Source organism: Typopeltis vanoorti, chromosome 12 (assembly GCF_054136105.1).
Source record: "Typopeltis vanoorti isolate ZY-2024b chromosome 12, IOZ_Tvanoo_1.0, whole genome shotgun sequence".
Taxonomy (NCBI): domain Eukaryota; kingdom Metazoa; phylum Arthropoda; class Arachnida; order Uropygi; family Thelyphonidae; genus Typopeltis; species Typopeltis vanoorti.
In genome coordinates this window covers 16,334,868-16,355,806 of record NC_143560.1, presented here as the reverse complement: position 1 = coordinate 16,355,806, position 20,939 = coordinate 16,334,868, and the positions used below count along the sequence as shown (strand labels likewise).

The 20,939-nt window shown below is 34.5% G+C and overlaps 1 protein-coding gene across 2 annotated transcripts in view; it reads right to left on the bottom strand.

Moving 5' to 3' along the window:
• The window catches only part of LOC150100599 (scm-like with four MBT domains protein 2), a 226,997-nt gene that overhangs the window by 118,516 nt on the left and 87,542 nt on the right, over window positions 1-20,939 (bottom strand). For both annotated transcript variants that reach the window (XM_090401434.1, XM_090401435.1), the window contains one exon: window positions 10,875-10,972. In XM_090401434.1, coding sequence (XP_090257560.1) covers window positions 10,875-10,972 — 98 coding nt within the window. The remainder of the gene's footprint in view (window positions 1-10,874; window positions 10,973-20,939) is intronic.

Below are 20,939 nucleotides of genomic sequence, written 5' to 3'. Positions count from 1 at the left end.
ATCTTTATCTTTTAGATATGTTATTATGCAGCCTAAATAATTAAACTGGGTCATCTGTTCTATTATTTTATTTTTTATAACTATTTTTGATCTAACATGATCTCAACCTTTAAATATCACAACTTTGTTTCTTTTGTGAAATTTTTGAATTGTATTGTAGGCTTGGGATATAGCTTATTTTGTTTAATTCATAAACTGATTTTTGAAGGTCATCTTCATTGTCTTGTAATATAAACTAATCATCTGCATACAGCATTGTATTGATAATAGTTCTTCTGGTTAAATGGATACCTTTTATTGTTGTTTTCTATATTTTAATAATCTGATCAATATATATACGAATAGAGTTGGAGATAAGCTACATCCTTGGCTAACACCCTGATTTACTTCAATCTCTTCTGTTAAATTATTACCTAACTGTAACTGTGTTTTTGTATCTTTATAAAAACTTTGCATAGCTTGTACCAAATTTAATGGATATATATTTTTTTCATTATATTCCATACTTTTTCTCTGTGTATCTTATCAAAAGCTTTCTCGTAATCTATAAAAGCCATATCAGTGTCCAAATTAAATTCTCATCTTTTTTTCAATTAATTATCCAAATATTGATTGGGTAGCAGTAGAATCTCATGAGAAAAATGAAAATGCATTTATTGAGCTCTTGTGGGACAACTTCCTCAAGCAGCATGTGACAGAAGGAACTCAAAGTCAAAGAGTGTGATTTAATTACAGTGTCAGAGGGCATTTCAGTTCAAGTTATAACTATTCTGCCTCCAGTTGGTGACAGTGATCATGAGGTACTCACTTGGGAAGAGACTAAGTTTATGAATGTTCCATTCAGAAAAGGTTACATGCTGAACTACAAAGCAGGAAATTATGACCCACTGAGAAGCATACTGAGTTCAATGGAATGGGATTGGTTCCTGGATGAGAAGAATATCGAGCATTTAAACAATATTTAAATGATGCGATATCAGAACGTGTCCCAAGAGTTTGAAGAATAAATAGGGTGGGAGTCAAATGAATGTGTAATCTTATTAAGCAAGAGATTTGCAAGAAAAGGATGATGTGGAAGGAATACCATGTGAGTATGGATGATGTGCATTATGAAAATTATAAGCAGCAGGCTAGAATAATCACAACTGTTGTACAGAAAGCATATGAAAAGAAACTGGTTCTGCATTCTAAAACAACCCACAAGAATTCTATTCATATGCTGCAAGTAAAAGAAAGAATTCTTATAAATGCAGATGGTGTGAGGTTACAGATGCAGAAGAGGTTGTTCAACTAATGAGTGCCCATTTTGTTAAAAGCTATCAACATGGTGTACACAACATTGAGCTCACTGCTAGCACTTCACTGGATGAAGAAACTCAGGTGTATGACAATGAGGTATCAGAAATGTAGCAAAAACTGAATAAGAATTCAGCAACAGGGACAGATGGGAAATCAGCCTGTGTGCTAAAAGAGTGTTCAGCTGAGCTGGCTATTTAATATGAGTCTCAGAACAGGGAAAATTCTGCAGGAATGGAAAGAATGTATGGTAATTCCATTGCACAAGGGTGGTGCAAAGACTGATGTATCCAACTATCAACCAATTAGTATCTCAGGAGTGGTGGTGAAAATTTTGAAAAAATTGGTTAGGGCTCGGTACACAATAAATAACGGAAAAAACTCACGTAGAAAGATTATTTATTAGTATAATTTTCGCCTGTGTGTCACAGGCATCTTCAGTACATTAAGCTCAAAATTAAACACTAACTGACAATTCCAAAAAGCACCACCTAATTAGCTGGTGTAAGATAACTAAAAAGGTCAATAACTTTCCTAAAAAATAAAAATAAAAATTAATACAATAAAAAGTTAGGAAAGATTAGCTGATTTGTAAAGTACTATCTCCCATAAAGGGGATAGACGTAAGCCGTCAGATCTGTTTAAGTTAGAAGAATGAAGTAGAGTTTCACGTGTTTCTTTATAAAGGCGTTCCATGAGAAACTGACTTTTGTGAAGAACTCTTGTCTTTCTCCAATGAACTCTGTGTCTAGTGAAGATGGCATGTTCAGAAAGTCCAGACTTTTCAGGTTTAAAGTATTCAATATAAGATTGGTGTTCTTCTAGCCGAATAGAGGCGGATCTTCCCATTTGTCCGAAATAAGATAATCCACAAGAGCACGGAATCTGGTAGACACCTGGATGATTAAGATGTGGAAGCTTGTCCTCAGGAGAAGTGAGAAAGGTGGAGATTTTTCTAAACAGTCGAAAGGCAACAAAAATATTCAGTGGTTTTAAAACTTTTGCTATACGTTCACTGATGCCTTGTACATAAGGGATAGTAATGCGTGTTATTTCCTCTGTGTTTGAAGAGGAAGACATATTAAAACTACTCAAAGTTCTTTTAATGAAGCAATTCTTATAACCATTAGATAGAAAGGAAGAAGTTATGTATTGTAGTTCTTTCTGTAAAAGATCGTCTGTAGAACAAAAGGAGTGGGCCCGATGAACCAGTGTTTTAATAGTTCCTGCCTTTTGACTGGGATGGTGATGAGATTCCGCATGGATATAATGGCCTGTATGAGTCTTCTTTCTATAAACTGAGAAATGTAGGTTACCATCTGGTTGGCGAAGAATTAGAAGATCTAAAAAGGCTAACTGCTTATCTGATTCTACTTCTAGGGTAAACTTGATCCTAGGATGAAATGCGTTTAACTTAGTGAGAAATTGTTGAAGTTCATCAGAAGAGCCATTCCATACAGCAAAAATGTCATCGACATATCTGAACCAATGCGTAGGTCTGGGAGAAATATTGTCAAAGATACGTTGTTCAAAACGTTCCATAAAGAAATTGGAGATAGCAGGAGAAAGAGGATTACCCATTGCTGTTCCTTCAATTTGTTGATACAACTTATTTTTAAAGGAAAAATAAGGAATTTTTCCTTTACAACAGGAATTTCCTTCGGACATTGTAAACGTATTTGATTTTGTAATAAATTCTGGTTATTTTTCCTTTAAAAATAAGTTGTATCAACAAATTGAAGGAACAGCAATGGGTAATCCTCTTTCTCCTGCTATCTCCAATTTCTTTATGGAACATTTTGAACAACGTATCTTTGACAATATTTCTCCCAGACCTACGCATTGGTTCAGATATGTCGATGACATTTTTGCTGTATGGAATGGCTCTTCTGATGAACTTCAACAATTTCTCACTAAGTTAAAGCATTTCATCCTAGGATCAAGTTTACCCTAGAAGTAGAATCAAATAAGCAGTTAGTCTTTTTAGATCTTCTAATTCTTCGCCAACCAGATGGTAACCTACATTTCTCAGTTTATAGAAAGAAGACTCATACAGGCATTAGGCTCATACACTCATAGGCTTTCGACTGTTTAGAAAAATCGCCACCTTTCTCACTTCTCCTGAGGACAAGCGTCCACATCTTAATCATCCAGGTGTCTACCAGATTCCGTGCTCTTGTGGATTATCTTATTTCGGACAAATGGGAAGATCCGCCTCTATTCGGCTAGAAGAACACCAATCTTATATTGAATACTTTAAACCTGAAAAGTCTGGACTTTCTGAACATGCCATCATTATATCCATGCGGAATCTCATCACCATCCCAGTCAAAAGGCAGGAACTATTAAAACACTGGTTCATCGGACCCACTCCTTTTGTTCTACAGACGATCTTTTACAGAAAGAACTACAATACATAACTTCTTCCTTTCTATCTAATGGTTATAAGAATTTCTTCATTAAAAGAACTTTGAGTAGTTTTAATATGTCTTCCTCTTCAAACACAGAGGAAATAAAGCGCATTACTATCCCTTATGTACAAGGCATCAGTGAACGTATAGCAAAAGTTTTAAAACCACTGAATATTTTTATTGCCTTTCGACTGTTTAGAAAAATCGCCACCTTTCTCACTTCTCCTGAGGACAAGCGTCCACATCTTAATCATCCAGGTGTCTACCAGATTCCGTGCTCTTGTGGATTATCTTATTTCGGACAAATGGGAAGATCCGCCTCTATTCGGCTAGAAGAACACCAATCTTATATTGAATACTTTAAACCTGAAAAGTCTGGACTTTCTGAACATGCCATCTTCACTAGACACAGAGTTCATTGGAGAAAGACAAGAGTTCTTCACAAAAGTCAGTTTCTCATGGAACGCCTTTATAAAGAAACATGTGAAACTCTACTTCATTCTCCTAACTTAAACAGATCCGACGGCTTACGTCTATCCCCTTTATGGGAGATAGTACTTTACAAATCAGCTAATCTTTCCTAACTTTTTATTGTATTAATTTTTTTTTTTTTTTTTTAGGAAAGTTATTGACCTTTTTAGTTATCTTACACCAGCTACTTAGGTGGCGCTTTTTGGAATTGTCAGTTAGTGTTTAATTTTGAGCTTAATGTACTGAAGATGCCTGTGACACACAGGCGAAAATTATACTAATAAATAATCTTTCTACGTGAGTTTTTTTCCGTTATTTATTGTGTACCGATATATCTACTCACGGTTTACCTCTTTTAAAACTTATGGTTAGGGCTCGCGTTCAGAAATGGGTTGACAGTGAATCTCTACTTTGCAATGAGCAACATGAGTTTACTAAGGGAAGGTCATGTTTTAGCAACTTGCTCACATTCTATAACAATGTTACCATTGAACCAGACAAGGGGAATGGACAAAAACAACATACTTTAGAATTTTGCTAAGGCTTTTGATAGAATACAGCATGGTAGACTGTTGCATAAATTGGAGAATATGGGATTGGATTATAGATTATTAGCGTGAATAAGAGGATGGCTGACTGACAGATATCAAAAAGTGATATATGTGGGGGGGGGGGAGGAATCTGCGAGATTTAAGGTAACCAGTGGTGTACCAAAAGGATCAGTGCTTGGTCCACTGTCATTCAATCCATACATTATTAACGTTATTGGGAAGGATTTGACAAGCAACATACAGCTATTTGCTGATGAAGCAAAGATAGGTAGGTAATCAAGAATGCTGCTGATATGCAGTACTTGCACAATGATTTGAATAGGATGGAATTGTGGGCATGGGAAAATGGATGTCAGTAAATGTAAATTCATTCACTTCGGTGTGATTAGATATCCAATGTCATATTATATTGGTGGGATTATGCTTGAAGAAACTGATGAGGCTAGGGATCTTGGAATATTAGTAGATAGGACGTTGAAGTTCAGGGCCATGTGGCAAAGATTGCAAATACAATTCAAAAGATAACAGCAATGCTGAAATGAACATTGACATGTAAAGATAAAGATGTCATTTTGCTTCTTTACAAGGTCTTGATAAGACCTCACTTGGACTATTGTGCACAGGTCTGGTCTCCAGGTTTTCATTGTGATTCTGATATATCAGAGAGAGTGCAAAGGAGAGTGTTAAAAATGATATCAGGATTATGGAATACTGATTGAGATTTTGTAGAAAGGGTCATACAGGATTTGAAATGATGGAATTTTTCAATTTATGGAGGGTGGGGAAAGGACAAGAGGACATCCTTGGAAGCTGAGAATGAATGCTGCTAAGAAGGGGGTGAGGGCTAGATTTTTCGCTCACTGGGTGGTAAGTGATCGGAATGGATTGCCATTGGATGTTGTGAGTGCAAGCAGTGGACATGAATTCAAGAATAAGTACGATAGTTGGTGTGTGTAGTATATGTGGTCTCCCTCGATGAGTCCCTGACTCCCTGGAGGTCTCTCTTAATAATAATATTGTCTATACATGATCTTCCATGTCTGAAACCATTTTGTTCTTCCGAGAGTAGATTGTTTGAAACATTTCTAAGTCTTTCACTCAGGATTTTCTGTAAATTTTGTATCCTGTATTTAATAAACTTATTACTGTGTAATTTCCACAATCATCTCTGTCTCTTTTCTTGAATATAGATTTTAACCAATCTGATGGAACTTCATATTTCTCCAACAGTTATTTATTAATTTTAAGAATCTGTGATGTAAATATTCTCCACCATATTTCCAAAGCTCTATATTTATGCGATCTAATCTGGTTGATTTTTCTAATTTTTTGATACTTTTATTGCTTCTTTTAGTTCTTCCAATTTTATTGGAGTTCAATATATCAGTACTGATTTCTTGATTATTATTTTCTGTTATTAAATGTGGGTCATACCATAAATTCTTATAATGTTCTATCCATTATATTGATTTGTGCTGATCTCTTTCTTCATTGTTTAATTTCCTTAATATTTTGTAGGCTATGCCTTCTTCTATTTTATTAATAAATCTGTCCCAAGAATCTTGGTGAGTTTTCTATACTACTATGACTTTAGCTATATTTCTTTTACTTTTTGTATATTTCTTCTGTTTCCTTTGTATGTTTTTGAAAGAGTGATTTGTATGCCATTTGTTTTTCTTTTTAATATTTTCTTTTTCTTTTCGAGCACTTCAGAGGATGCTTTATGGATTATCTTTATTAAAGTTTTCCATTCTTCTTCTAACCTTCACTGATTTGGGCTTCTTTCAGGTAATCTGTTAATCATGATTGATATAGCTTTCTAATGCTTTCTTCTTGTAAAGGATATACTTTGTATACTTGTTCTATTTCTTGTTTTTTTTCTTATTTACTTTCTTTCTCCATTTTGCTAGTATTTCTATTTTAGAAACTACTAAATAATGATCTGAAAAAATTTCACTTCCTCTGTAAGAATGTACATCTCTCACACGTAGAACAAGTTTCTGATTAGTAATGATATAATCAATTATAGATCTTGTTCCTCTACCATTCCAAGTATATTTATTTATATTCTTTATTTGGAAAAAAGTATTGGCTATTTTAAAATTATTGCAAGTACAGAAGTCTAATAGTTCTTGAACCATTGTTATTCATACATCCATGTTTTCCTAAGACATTTGGAATTGGATCATTTCCAACTCATAGATTTATTTAACTGTTTTTGTGGTTCCTCAGAAAATTGTTCGGATTCCTCTTTCATACTTCTTCTTTTATTTGTTAAATTAAAAACAAACAGCTTCTATTTGATTTTAAATTAACTGTTATAATTCGATCATTTACAAAATTGTACTTTTGTATTCTATTTTTCCATTTATTATCAATTAAAATGGGCACATCACTAGAAGCCGTGATATCTTGGTCCATCAGAATAATAGCACTCTGAAAAGAAAAGCACATGAGTTTTAGACAAAATCAATGATGAGCAGCTTTTAGAGTTGAACTATAGCCTCAAGTACACAAAGTATTCAAGAAAAAAATGAAAGAATTTGAAAACAAGAACCAAGTCTTGGAGATTCATTGGAAAATCCCGAAGTAAACATTCATTGATTCAGCAAAAAAGGCACGTTATGAGGTTGCCTGCAATGATAGAAAAATCAGAACTCCATGATGAACCCAGGAAGCTATATTCCAAGTAAATTTGGAGAAAAGAGCAAAGCTAATAATAATGGCAAATACCTGTTGGATTTCTGCTCATGACATGGACTGGTTATTACTAACACCATGTTCCAATATAAAAATGTGCACAAATTCACATGGAGAGAAGAGGCACGGAACAAGAAAAGTCTCATTGACTATGTTATTGTTGATAGTGATGTTTTCTCCCTGGTGCAGGACACCAGAGTGTACAGAGGATTTGAAATTGGAGGCGATCACTATTTAGTCTTGAGCAGGATAAAATTGAATTTCATATTGAAAAGAATAACATGTAAGAAAGTTTTAAAGTGAATAAAAGTTGAGCAGCTCTCAGATGTGAACTGTAGACTAAAATACACAAAGATTATTGAATAAAAAATGAAAGAGTTTGAGAACAGGAATGAAATCTTGGAGATTCGGTGACAAACCTTGAAGAAAATCCTGACTGATTCAGCCAGAGAGGCATGTGGTGAGGTTGTCTTCATGGATAGAAAGATTAGAACTCCATGGAGGACACAGGAAGTTAAACAAGCAGTGAAGGAAAAGAAGAAAGCATATCAAAAGTTCCTGGCAAATAAGTCAGCTTGTGCTCTTAGAGAATACAGAGACAAATGTAAGAATGCTAAACACTTTGGCAAGATATTCTGGAGGTTGTTGAAGAAGCTTAGAAATGGAGGAAAGAGTGCTGTAAAAGGAGTTAAAGACGATAAAGGTGACATGAAAATGGGAGAAAAAGATATCCTTGAAGTATGCAGTAATTACTTCGAAAAATTGCTAAATGAAACAAGCAGTGATAGCACAGTGGTAAAAAAAAATACTTAACAGGCATACAGTCAGGAATACATATCCATACTTGAAGAAAAAACCATCAAAGGCTTGAAATGTGGAAAGGCAGCTGGAGTAGATGATATTCGACCAGAAATGCTGAAGTATGATGGTATAAAAGTCTAACAGTGGCTGCACTGCATAGCTCAGAAGGCCTGAACAGAGGGATGAATTCCTAATGATTGGAGTAGAGCTCTCATAGTACCCATATATATAGAAAGGGAAATAAAACTTAATGTGAGAATTACAGAGGTATTTCCCTACTGAGTGTTCCTGGTGAGATTTATGCAAGTATACTTGAGAAACAGTTGAGAAGAATTGTGGAAGAAAAGCTTGGTGAAGAACAAGCTGGATTCAGACCAAATAGAGGCTGTCAGGATCAGATCTTCACTTTACAACAAATAGTTGAGAAAGCATGGGAATATAACAAAGATCTGTATTTAAGTTTTGTCGATCTGGGAAAGGCATATGACAAGGTGCCAAGAGAGAAGCTATTCAATATGCTACAGTTATATGGCGTCAATGGGGCATTATATCAAGTAATACTTAGTCTTGATTTGAGTTGTAAGTCAGCAGTTAGAATTGAAGGAAGTACAGGAAGATGGTTTAATGTTAAATCTGGAGTGAGACAAGGATGTACATTATCCCCTCTGTTATTCATTATCTATATGGATCACATTATGAAGGAAAGTGGTATTAAATATGATATCAAAATTGAAGATGTTAATGTCTTTTTGCTTTATGCAGACGATGTTATACTTCTAAATAAATCCGCTACAAGTCTGCAAGATTCTCTGACTAAATCGAATGACTGTTGTAATAGATATGGTATGAAGGTAAGCAATAAAAAGACAAAAACAATGAAAATAGGCAGAATAGTTGAAAATGTCAACTGCGTTTTGAACGGAGAACCTGTGGAACAAGTAAAACATTTCAGCTACTTAAGCATGATTTTTAGTGAAGATGGTAAATGAAATATGGAAATAGACAACAGAATCAACAAAGCTAGTATGGTAGGAAGTCAACTGAATAAATTCATATGGAATAAGAGAGAAATTAGTATATTTTTTATACAGCTAACATAGAACACTAAGTTAGCTGTATACAAGACAGTGTTCAAACCAGTTTTAACTTATGGATCTGAGAGCTGGGTCAGAAGTAAAACACTTGACCAAAGACTAGAGACCGCAGATATGAGAGTCCTGAGAAAGATTATAGGTGTGAACAGATGGCATCAATGGCAATATCATATCAAAAACGAGGATATTAGGAAAGAACTTGACATTGTCAGCATCCAGGAATGCATTAGCAGAGCTAATCTCAAGTGGTATGGTCATTTAAATAGAATGGGCGAGGAAAGATTAGCAAAGCAAGTGTTCTCTGCAAGGTTGGCAGGAAAATTACCTAGAGGAAGACCAAAATATAGGTGGTTGATACTGTACAAAAATGTGCCTTAGACCATAGAAATATAAGATCTGATAATGTTGGAGTCTTGGCAAGTAACAGACTGATTTGGAGGAAAATTGTAGATAGGAAGTTAGTAATAATGTACATTTTTCATGTAGTACTATCTTATCCTGCACACCCCTTGAGGGTACATGGCAGGAATTTGATGTTGATGATGATGATGATAAAATTTACATCATAAAAACTATGTAGATGACAGCATTATTTGCAGATAATAACGAAAATTTAAAGTAAATGAAAACTCACATAAAAACAGTAAAGACTGCAATGCCGATAAATTTTAGTAAAACCCAAAGAATGGCAAAACGCAGAAATGGAGAGCTTAGAAGTGGAAGGAAATAAACTGGAACAGGTTAATACATTCAACTGTTTAGGTACATTGATCACAGACAGGCTAAATTATGAAGAAACTATTAAACACAGAATAAATCTAGGATTATCTACTATGACCAAACTTATAAATATATGGAAAAATACACATCTCTCCAAAGAACTTAAAATCAAAGTATACAGTTCAATGGTGCTTCCCTCAGTTTATGGTACAGAAACCTGGGTTATCAAACAGAAGAAAGAACAGAGTGACAGGATTTAATCCTGTTTACAAAAAACTTCACCCTCACTGAATGAATTTCTTCCGATTTTGCCAATCTCTCCCTAACTCTCTTTCTTGGTTTCAAAATCTTTAATTTTCCAAAATAATGTGTATATACATCTGGGTCATTTCAGAGTTATTCAATTCTGATTCTTTTCCAAACTTTAACATACATTTTTATTCAAGTCAAAAACTAGGACCCCAACTTATGGCAGATCTTGCCTATTTCAAATTTCCTGCACATTTTTTTCTTGCAATAAGCTACTATATAAATATACCAAGATATATACCATACAAATGATGAATAAAATATTTGATCAACAGAATATTTATGATTAAATACAAACAAAAAAAAATTAAAATTCCAAATATAATCTTTATAGTTTTATAATAAAGCATGGAAGAAATCCTTCATTACTTCCCAAGTAAATAGTAAATCATCATTACCATGTAGATATTTATACACTTGTACCAATTAATAAGTTATGTGCTTCTGTTATTAAATAAATTAATCTTAAAAAGTAACAAAGAACTTTATAAATTCTTTTTTTTTTTTAAAGAAAAACATACCACGAGTAAAGAAGGTGGCAATTTTAAATATTCAGATGCAGCAAGTGATTCCTTTAATATTTCTGACCATTCCTCATCACTGTGTTCAGAATTCAAGTCTTCATATGAAAGAGAAAAACTTTTTTTAAAAATGTGTTATCTAATAATAGTAGCAGATATAATATGCATATTAATTTAAACAGCCAACTTTCATAAATTTATCAATGCTATTTTTTTTTAAAAAACAACAACATTGATTATTTCTCATAAGATTTGCAATGCAATCATTTTTATAATCCTAAATCGTAATGAATTATGGAGTTCATATATCATTTTCCCCTTTTTCAATTCCCTTTTGGCGTTTCTTCGGTGGATGATTTAATCATTTGTCTGGAAGACACATTATTATTATTTTATATTGATGTTATTCATCATCATAATGTTAATTATGGTATAGACCTTCTAGTCTCATTATCCATTCAATATCTTTTTTTGAGGTCAGCCCTGCCTTCTCTTTCCAATATATTTTAGTATTTGTTTAGGATATCGGGTGTTGGCCATTCGGTTTATATGTTCTATCCATTTTTGTTTATAATTGTTTAGTTTTTATTTTCTATTGATTTTGTTTTTAGTTCTTTTAAAATGTCTTCATCCCTTTTTTGGTCTAATAACATTGCAGTTCTTCTCATAAATCTCATTTCACATGTTTTTATTCTTTGTATATTGTTAATTTCACTGTCATATAATAATGTGGGCACTGCTAAAGTATTGTATATTTTCAAGATGTGCTATATTTGGATTGAGTGTTTTATTTATCAGGCCTATAATCTGTAAAAATGTTGAGGTTTTTAATTTTGTCTTTTTCTCCTTCGTATGATATTTCACATCCAAGATAACTGAAAGTATTTATCTGTTCTATTATTAATAACTATTTTACTTCTAACTGGAGTTTACCCACAAAATGTAATTGTTTTAGTTTTATCTATGGAAATTTTCATTCCAAATTGTTCTACTTATAACATTTAAATTATATATTGATCTTTGTAAACTGTCTTTGTTATCTGATATTATTACCTGATCATCTGCAAATAATAGCATACTTATTTTGTTATTCTGGGAAATTTTTTAAATATTTCATTAATGTAAATATTGAAAAGTGTTGGAGACAGAGGGCATCCCTGTCTTACTCCTTGGTTTACAGATTGTTTTTCAGACATTTTTTCAGACATTTATTTTTATTTCATTATTATTATTATCATCTGAGACCTCCAGGGAGTCAAGGACTCATCGAGGGAGGCTGTAAATTACTCAATCCAGCTATCATACCTTCCCTTAAATTCATTTACACTAGATGCACTCACTACCCCAGGCAAATTATTCTACTCACTCACTGCTCTCTGGAAGAAAAACCTCTTACCCCTTTCTTGACTGAGAACAACCTTAACTTTCATGGATGCCCTGTGTTCTCTCCCCACGTTCCGTATAACAAAAACTTTCATCATTTGAAATGCTATAACACCCATTCAAAAGTTTATAGACCTCTATCATATCACCCCTCTTTCTCCTGTTAACCAAAGTCTGCAATCCACATACTCGCAATCTGTCCTCATAATCTAAATCCCATAATCCAGATATAATCTTTGTAACTCTATTTTTCACCTTGCCACAGCTTCTTTATCTCCTTGGAACCCGGGAGACCAAATCTGCACACAGTAATCCCCTTCAAATGTCTGGCAGCACAGTAATCCATGTGTGGTCTTATCAAAACTTTATAAAGAGGCAAAATTACTTATCCTTATGTGTCAAGGTTTGCTTCAACATAGCAATTACCCTTTGAGTTGTATTTGCAACTTTTGCTATGTGACCTTTGAACTTTAAATTCTTATCCACCAATACACCAAGATCCCTTGCATCTTCAGTTTCTTGTAGCATAACCTTGCTAATATAATATGCCGCTGGAACTTTAATCACGCCAAAGTGCATAACTTTACACTTACTAACATTAAACTGACAGCCATTTTTGTTTGCCCAGATTGCCAGTCTATTCAAATCATTTTGTAATTGCTGAATATCAGTAGCATCTCTGATTGCCCTGCCTATCTTTGCATTATCAGCAAATAATTGCAAATCTGAAGATAGACCCTGCTTGATGTCATTAATGTATAGATTCAACAATAATGACCCAAGGATTGAACCCTGAGATAAACCACTGGTTACCTTAAATCTGGCAGATTCACATCCACTGTATACAACTTTTTGATATCTGTCTGTCAGCCATCCTCTGATACAAGTCAATAGACTATATTAAAATCCCACATTCTCCAGTTTACCTGCTCTAAAGACCAAAGTTCCATGTTTGGTCTTTAGAGCAGGGTTTCCAGAATATGTAAAAAATAAATAAAAAATAAAATAAATATATAAAATGAATTCAAAATAGAAAAAAAAATTATCTTTAGCCCACCCACAATATGAATGTACTATTAGGTTTACAAAAAACCTTTCGTGGGCAGGAGCCACATTAAAATAAAATAAAATGCTAGCACCCAGCCTGGTTGGGCTGAGTGGTTAGCGTATCCACTCTCCAGCCAAAAGATTGTGAGTTTGAATCCCACTGTGGGCATGAATGTTTCTGATTGTCTATGGAAATACTAGTGGTGGTGGGGGCTAGATGGCATTGGTGTAGTTGCAGTTGGTGGATTGTGTGGTAGAGACAGAGTCGCAGAGTAGATGCCCTCCCTCGATGAGTCCTTGGACTCCCTGGAGGTGTCATGTAATAACAATAATAATAATAAAAAACTCAATTTAAGAAGGCCTACAAAAACATTCTCTTCATTTTTGAAGAGATTTAACTGAGGACTTTCTAAGCAAAAAATGTATTCATTTCAACCAAGTTACAATGATGAAGCAAAGAAATGGGAAAGAGACATGTTAGTGGGTTTATCTTTACTATCTGAAATACCTACTGGGTTAAGACACCTAGCATTTAAATAATCATTCTGGTAAATTTGATGGTAGTATTTATTTTTCTTCCAGTGAAGGAATGGAATTTAGTGAATCCAGTGAAGTTTAATAACTGACTATGTCACTCAAATGACTATTATAACCATGAAAAAAAACTAAATGACACACATGGAATCAATGGAGGCAGCTTACCTAGTCCTACATTTATGTGCTTAGCAAGTAGAATATTTACTTTTATTCTATTTACTCTAACTGGCTAACCAAGAAGGAACAGTGATTCCCTTGAAATAAACATTTCTGTTTTCATTGCTGCATATAAATCAAGCATTCTCTATTAGGCATGTTAATGCAAATAAATTCTTTCTCCATCCAAAGAAAGTTTTACTATTGTTAGAGGTTTTCCCAATACCAGGTTATGATACCATTACTTTATTATGTTAATACAAATAAATTCTTTCTCCATCCAAAGAAAGTTTTACTATTGTTAGAGGTTTTCCCAATACCAGGTTATGATACCATTACTTTATTCTCTGGAAAGATGGTTTAGCCTGATTTCCAGATATTTCAATGGCAACATAATCTACAAGAGACTGCAAATCTATAGTATATTAAAAACTGAATTGGCCAAGCTGAAAATGATCAAACTGCCCCATGTTACTTCAAGAGTGAAAAAAATGGTGGTAGTGGTGGTGGTGTCATATAGGCAATAACTGCAAATAGTTTTAAGGTGTTTTTTTAGATGTATTTTACATTTTCGTGTTTAGAGATTTTGTTTCTTATTTTCCTCTTTAGAGTTTAACTAGGTAATTCCCTCCATTCCCCAACACACACACACACACACACACACACACACACACACACACACACACACACTTTTTCTACACCAAGGTAACTGTAACCATCGTCAGCATCATTTTCTGGCATATACCTTAAGTGCAAGATACTGTGATAGCCTAACATAATCAATATTTCTTTACTAGTTTCTCATATCAACTTGATAGACAAGTGGATAAAGGTATCTGCTCTCCAAATAAACAAACTGTAACATAGAATTCCACTGTGGGCATTAATGTTTAAAAATATCTTTATGTGACAAATAAATGTAATCATCTAGTATGAGATAATTCTGCTCACTGGAAGCCTGAAGTGGCTTGCAAAAGTTTCATGTTTAGTCCCAAGAGCAAAGTTTTTGGATTATCTAACCATTAGTCTATCTAGAGTACTTATATGCTACAGGTTTACAACCTTTTGCAGGAGGGATTCATATTAACTTTCTTTTTATTTTCTATTATTTGTCAGGTCTTATATATTTTAAGCTTCTAGAACACACTTAATTGTATAAAGTATTTGTCATCACTCTGCATCCTTTCCTGCTGCCATTCTGTTTAAGTGAGCTTATGTTAGTGTTGCTTACATATTCATGAATATTAAGAATGTCAAGTGCTTTACTGACATCTTCATTTTTAACATGGTTTTGCCAATAATGCCATCTGCTCATTCATCTAATCTTCCTTAAAAGTCTCATATGTGTTGTGTCCAGTCTTTAATCAATTGTCTTATTTTTAAACCAAACTCTCTGAACCCTATAGATAATACTAGTTTGAACACTGTCTTCTATACTGATAGCCTGATCCTTTAAATCTTCCTTCTTGTACCACATCAACCTCTTATTCTATTTCCATTACCAGGTTCATTACTGAGAATGTGTTTACAATTTCTCTCTTTATCTGCCTATTTTCATAACTTTATTTTATTTATGATTTTTTTTTTTTTTTTATCCTTGCACACAACCTCACCACATGCCTCTCTGGCAGAATCAATCAATGTTTCCTTCAGAGTTTGCCACTGAATCTCCAAGGTTTGATTCCTGTTCTCAAACTCTTTCATTTTCTTTTCAATAATATTTCTGTATTTTAGTCTACAGTTCACATCTGAGAGCTGCTCAACTTTTATTCGCTTTAAAACTTTCTTACATGTTATTCTTTTCAATATGAAATTCAATTTTATCCTGCTCAAGACTAAATAGTGATCACTTCCAATTTCAAATCCTCTGTACACTCTGGTGTCCTGCACCAGGGAGAAAACATCACTATCAACAATAACATAGTCAATGAGACTTTTCTTATTCCTAGCCTCTTCTCTCCATGTGAATTTGTGCACATTTTTATGTTGGAACATGGTGTTAGTAATAACCAGTCCATGTCCTGAGCAGAAATCCAACAGATATTTGCCATTATTATTTGCTTTGCTCTTTTCTCCAAATTTTCCCAAAATATTTTTGTATGTCTCACAATCATTTCCTACTCTGCTATTTAGATCCCCAACAAGGACCAACTTTTCATTTTTCATTGTGTCAGTGGCTTTTTCTAAAGCCTCAAAAAATTCCTCCACTTCTACCTTAGTAGAACCTTCTGTGGGACCATAGGCACAAATAAGTCTCATTGTCCAGTTCCCCATTCTCATATTTGCCCACATTACTCTACTTGAGACCGACTGCCATTCAAGAAGATTAGCCTCGTATTTTGTGTTGAATACTATGGCTACTCCTTCTTTTCCTTGATTGTCATTGCCTGAATATAACATTTTGTATTTATTGCTCAGAAAGATCTCACCAGTTTTGGTCTTTTTTGTTTCAGTCACCCCTATTATGTCGATCTGGTACTTATCTAATTCCTCAGCTAGCTCCATTTCTTTGCCATTCAGGCTTCTTACGTTGATAGTACCGATCTTTAACTCTGGTGATGTTGAGTTGGGGTTTGTTTTCAGATTTGTTCCAGTAGCTGACTTTTCGCTGTTCACCCTGGTTCCCTGGCTCCCTGGTGGACACAGGAAGTTAAAGAGGCAGTGAAGGAAAAGAAGAAAGCATATCAAAAGTTCCTGGCAAATAAGTCAGCTTTTACTCTTACAGAATACAGAGACAAATGTAAGAAAGCTAAACAGTGTGTAAAACTAGCTAAACAAAAGTCATGGGAGGACTTTGCCAAGAATATAGAAAATAAATATCAAGAAGGTGGCAAAATATTCTGGAGGTTGTTGAAGAAGCTTAGGAATGGAGGAAAGAGTGCTGTAAAAGGAATTAGAGATGATAAAGGTGAAATGAAAACAGGAGAAAAAGATATCCTTGAAGTATGGAGTAATTACTTTGAAAAACTGCTAAATGAAACAAGCAGTGATGACAGCACAGTGATAAAAAACACTGACCAGGCATGCAGTCAGGAATACATATCCATAATTGAAGTAGAAAAAGCCATCAAAGGCTTGAAATGTGGAAAGGCAGCAGGAGTAGATGATATTCGACCAGAAATGCTGAAGTATGGTGGTATAAGAGTCTTACAGTGGCTGCACTGCATAGTTCAGAAAGCCTGGACAGAGGGACGAATTCCTGATGATTGGAGTAGAGCTCTCATAGTACCCATATATAAAAAGGGAAATAAAACTGAATGTGAGAATTACAGAGGTATTTCCCTACTGAGTGTTCCTGGCAAGATCTATGCAAGTATACTTGAGAAACGGTTGAGAAGAATTGTGGAAGAAAAAGCTTGGGGAAGAACAAGCTGGATTCAGGCCAAATAGAGGCTGTCAGGATCAGATCTTCACTTTACGACAAATAGTCGAGAAAGCATGGGAATATAACAAAGATCTGTATTTAAGTTTTGTCGATTTGGAAAAGGCATATGACAAGGTGCCAAGAGAGAAGCTATTCAATACGCTGCAGTTATATGGTGTCAATGGGGCATTATATCAAGCAATACTTAGTCTTTATTTGAGTTGTGAGTCAGCAGTTAGAATTGAAGGAAGTACAGGAAGATGGTTTAATGTTAAATCTGGTGTGAGACAAGGATGTACATTATCCCCTCTGTTATTCATTATCTATATGGATCACATTATGAAGGAATGTGGTATTAAACCTGATATCAAAATTGGAGATGTTAATGTCAGCTCTTTGCTTTATGCGGATGATGTTATACTTCTAAATAAATCCACTACAAGTCTGCAAGATTCTCTGACTAAATTGAATAGCTGTTGTAATAGATATGGTATGAAGGTCAGCAATAAAAAGACAAAGACAATGAAAATAGGCAGAATCATTGAAAATGTCAACTGTGTTGTGAATGGAGAACCTGTGGAACAAGTAAAACATTTCAGCTACTTAGGCACAATTTTTACTGAAGATGGTAAACTAAATATAGAAATAGACAACAGAATCAGCAAAGCTGGTATCGTGGGAAGTCAACTGAATAAATTTATATGGAATAAGAAAGAAATTAGTCGAAACACTAAATTAGCTGTATACAAGACTGTGTTCAAACCAATTTTAACTTATGGATCTGAGAGCTGGGTCAGAAGTAAAACACTTGACCAAAGACTAGAGACCACAGATATGAGAGTCCTGAGAAAGATTAGAGGCGTGAACAGATGGCATCAATGGCAATATCATATTAAAAATGAGGATATTAGGAAAGAACTTGACATTGTCAGCATCCAGGAATGCGTTAGCAGAGCTAATCTCAGATGGTATGGTCACTTAAATAGAATGGGAGAGGAAAGATTAGCAAAACAAGTGTTCTCTGCCAGGTTTGCAGGAAAACGACCCAGAGGAAGACCAAGATATAGGTGGATTGATACAGTACAAAGTGCCTTAGACGATAGAAATATAAGATCTGATAATGTTGGAGTCTTGACAAGTAACAGACTGATTTGGAGGAAAATTGTAGATAGGAAGTTAGTAATGATGTAATTTTTTCATGTAGTACTATCATATCCTGTACACCCCTTGAGGGTACATGGCAGGAATTTGATGATGATGATGATGATGATGATATTTTATTTATGGCTGATTTTCAATCTAAACTTGCAATTATAATTTGGCTAACGAACTTCAAGATTTGTAGCAGATTTTTATAAGAGGATAACATTGTCTGAACAGAATTAAAAACTATATTAAATACCTATTTTGATATCAAGATTAATAGCTTTTTTTTTTTTATTATTAACAATGGTAAATATAACTTATAAGTCATTTTCATGTCGGACCAAATACACAAGAGGTTGGTTGGTCCATATATAGTATGTTAAGTATCAATCATGAGAAAAGGTTTAAGAAAGAAGAAACTTGTGCACATTGGATATGAAGGCCTACACATTGTACATTATATTCCTTTAGAAACACAAAGCAGGAGAGGCTGTTTCAGAGTGCAGCAGGAATGGAAGAGAAACTTGTTTTCTGAGTTTGGAATTGGACTGTGAAGAGATGTTAGGTGGGAGGTGCATGCATTTCAATAGATTTGGTGTGTGGGGGGGGAATATTGATACTAGTTCTGATGAATATGGAAATACTTGTTGGAAGTTTTTCCACTTGGTTATACTATAAATTAAATATACCAAGAAATTATATACTTGGTTTAATCCTTTATTCAAGTGTAAGCAAACAAAGTTTGCACCTTAAGTATTTTCAGGACTGGGACAACTCATGTGAAGTCATCAGCATCTGTATATGAGTTACCCCAGTCCTGAAAATACTTCAGGTGCAAACTTTGTTTGCTCACATTTGGATAAAGGATTAAACCAAGTATATACTTTCTTGGTATCTTTAATTCATGGAAATACTTACAGAAGACATGCAGCACAAACTTAATGCCTGCATGACAGGAAGTAAGGTGGTAAGAGATTAGTCATTAATCAGTCTACTTGCACTACACATAATTAAATCAAGTATTTTTACGGAGCTCTTGGGGGACAATGCCCCAAATCATGAGCAATACTCTATAGATTGGGGGGGGGGGGGGTTGTGATTTGGAACAAATTGCAATCATTACAACCATTGCCTCCCATACTAGGGAGGCAATGGTTGTAATGTGTTTATTATTATAAGAGACTTCTAGGGCAGTCAGGGACTCAAATGGAGGCCACATACTACCTGCATCAGTTGTCATACTTGTTACTGAATTCTTTCACACAGCATCAAATGGCAATCCATACCAATCAAGCACTGCTCTATGAGAGAAAAATATAGCTCTTATACCCTTCTCAACAGCATTCATTCTCAACTTCCAAGGATGTCCTTTCCCACCTTCCATATAATGAAAAATTCCAATTATATCACCCCCCTCATTCTCCTGTTTGCTAGTGTCTGCATTCTGCAAGTTTTCTAAATCTGTCTTCATAACTAGTATTCCAGAGTTCTGATATCATTTACCCCTCTCTCCATTGTATCAGGATCATTGCAGAAACCAAGAGACCAGACCTGCACACCATAGTCCAAGTGAGGTCTTATCAAGGCTTTGTAAAAAGGCAAAATAACTTCCTTGTCTTTACATGTCAAGGTTCGTTTCAGCATTGCAATTATCCTCTGAGTTGTATTTGCAATCATTGCTATATAGCCCTTGAACTTCAACCCTATTTATTAAAGCTCCAAGATCCCTAGCTTAATCAGTTTCTTCTAGCATAATCACTCCTATATAATATGGCATTGGATATTTCATTAGATCAAAGTGCATGGCTTTACATTTACTAACATTGAACTTACAGCCATTTTCACATGATCAAAATTCCAGGCTTTTCAAACCATTCTGCAAGTAAACTGCAAAACAGCTGCATTCCTACCCTGCCTATCTTTGCATCTTTAGCAAACAATTGTATGTCACCTGTCAAATACTTCCCAGTGTCATTAATGTAAAGATTAAATAACAATGGACCAAGGACTAATCTGTGTTGTATACCAGGTCATCTTAAATCTTGCATCACATCCCTCATATATCATTTCTTGATATCTGTCAGTCAGCCATCCTCTTATCCATGCTAATATTTTATAATCCAATCTCATATTCACCAATTTATTCAACAGTCTTCAATACCGTATTCTTTCAAAAGCCTTGGCAAAGTCTAAAAGTATCATGGTGTATCCATTCCCCTTGTCTAACTCAATGGCAACATTACTATAAAATGTGAACAAGTTGCTCACAGATTACATTTCCTTAGTAAACTCATGCTGATCATTGCAAAGTACAGGTTCACTGTCAACCCATTTCTGTATGTGAATTCTTACCAATCTTTTCCAAAATCTTCATCACCACTGCAGAGATATTGACAGGTCAATAGTTGGATATATCAGTTTTTTGTACCACC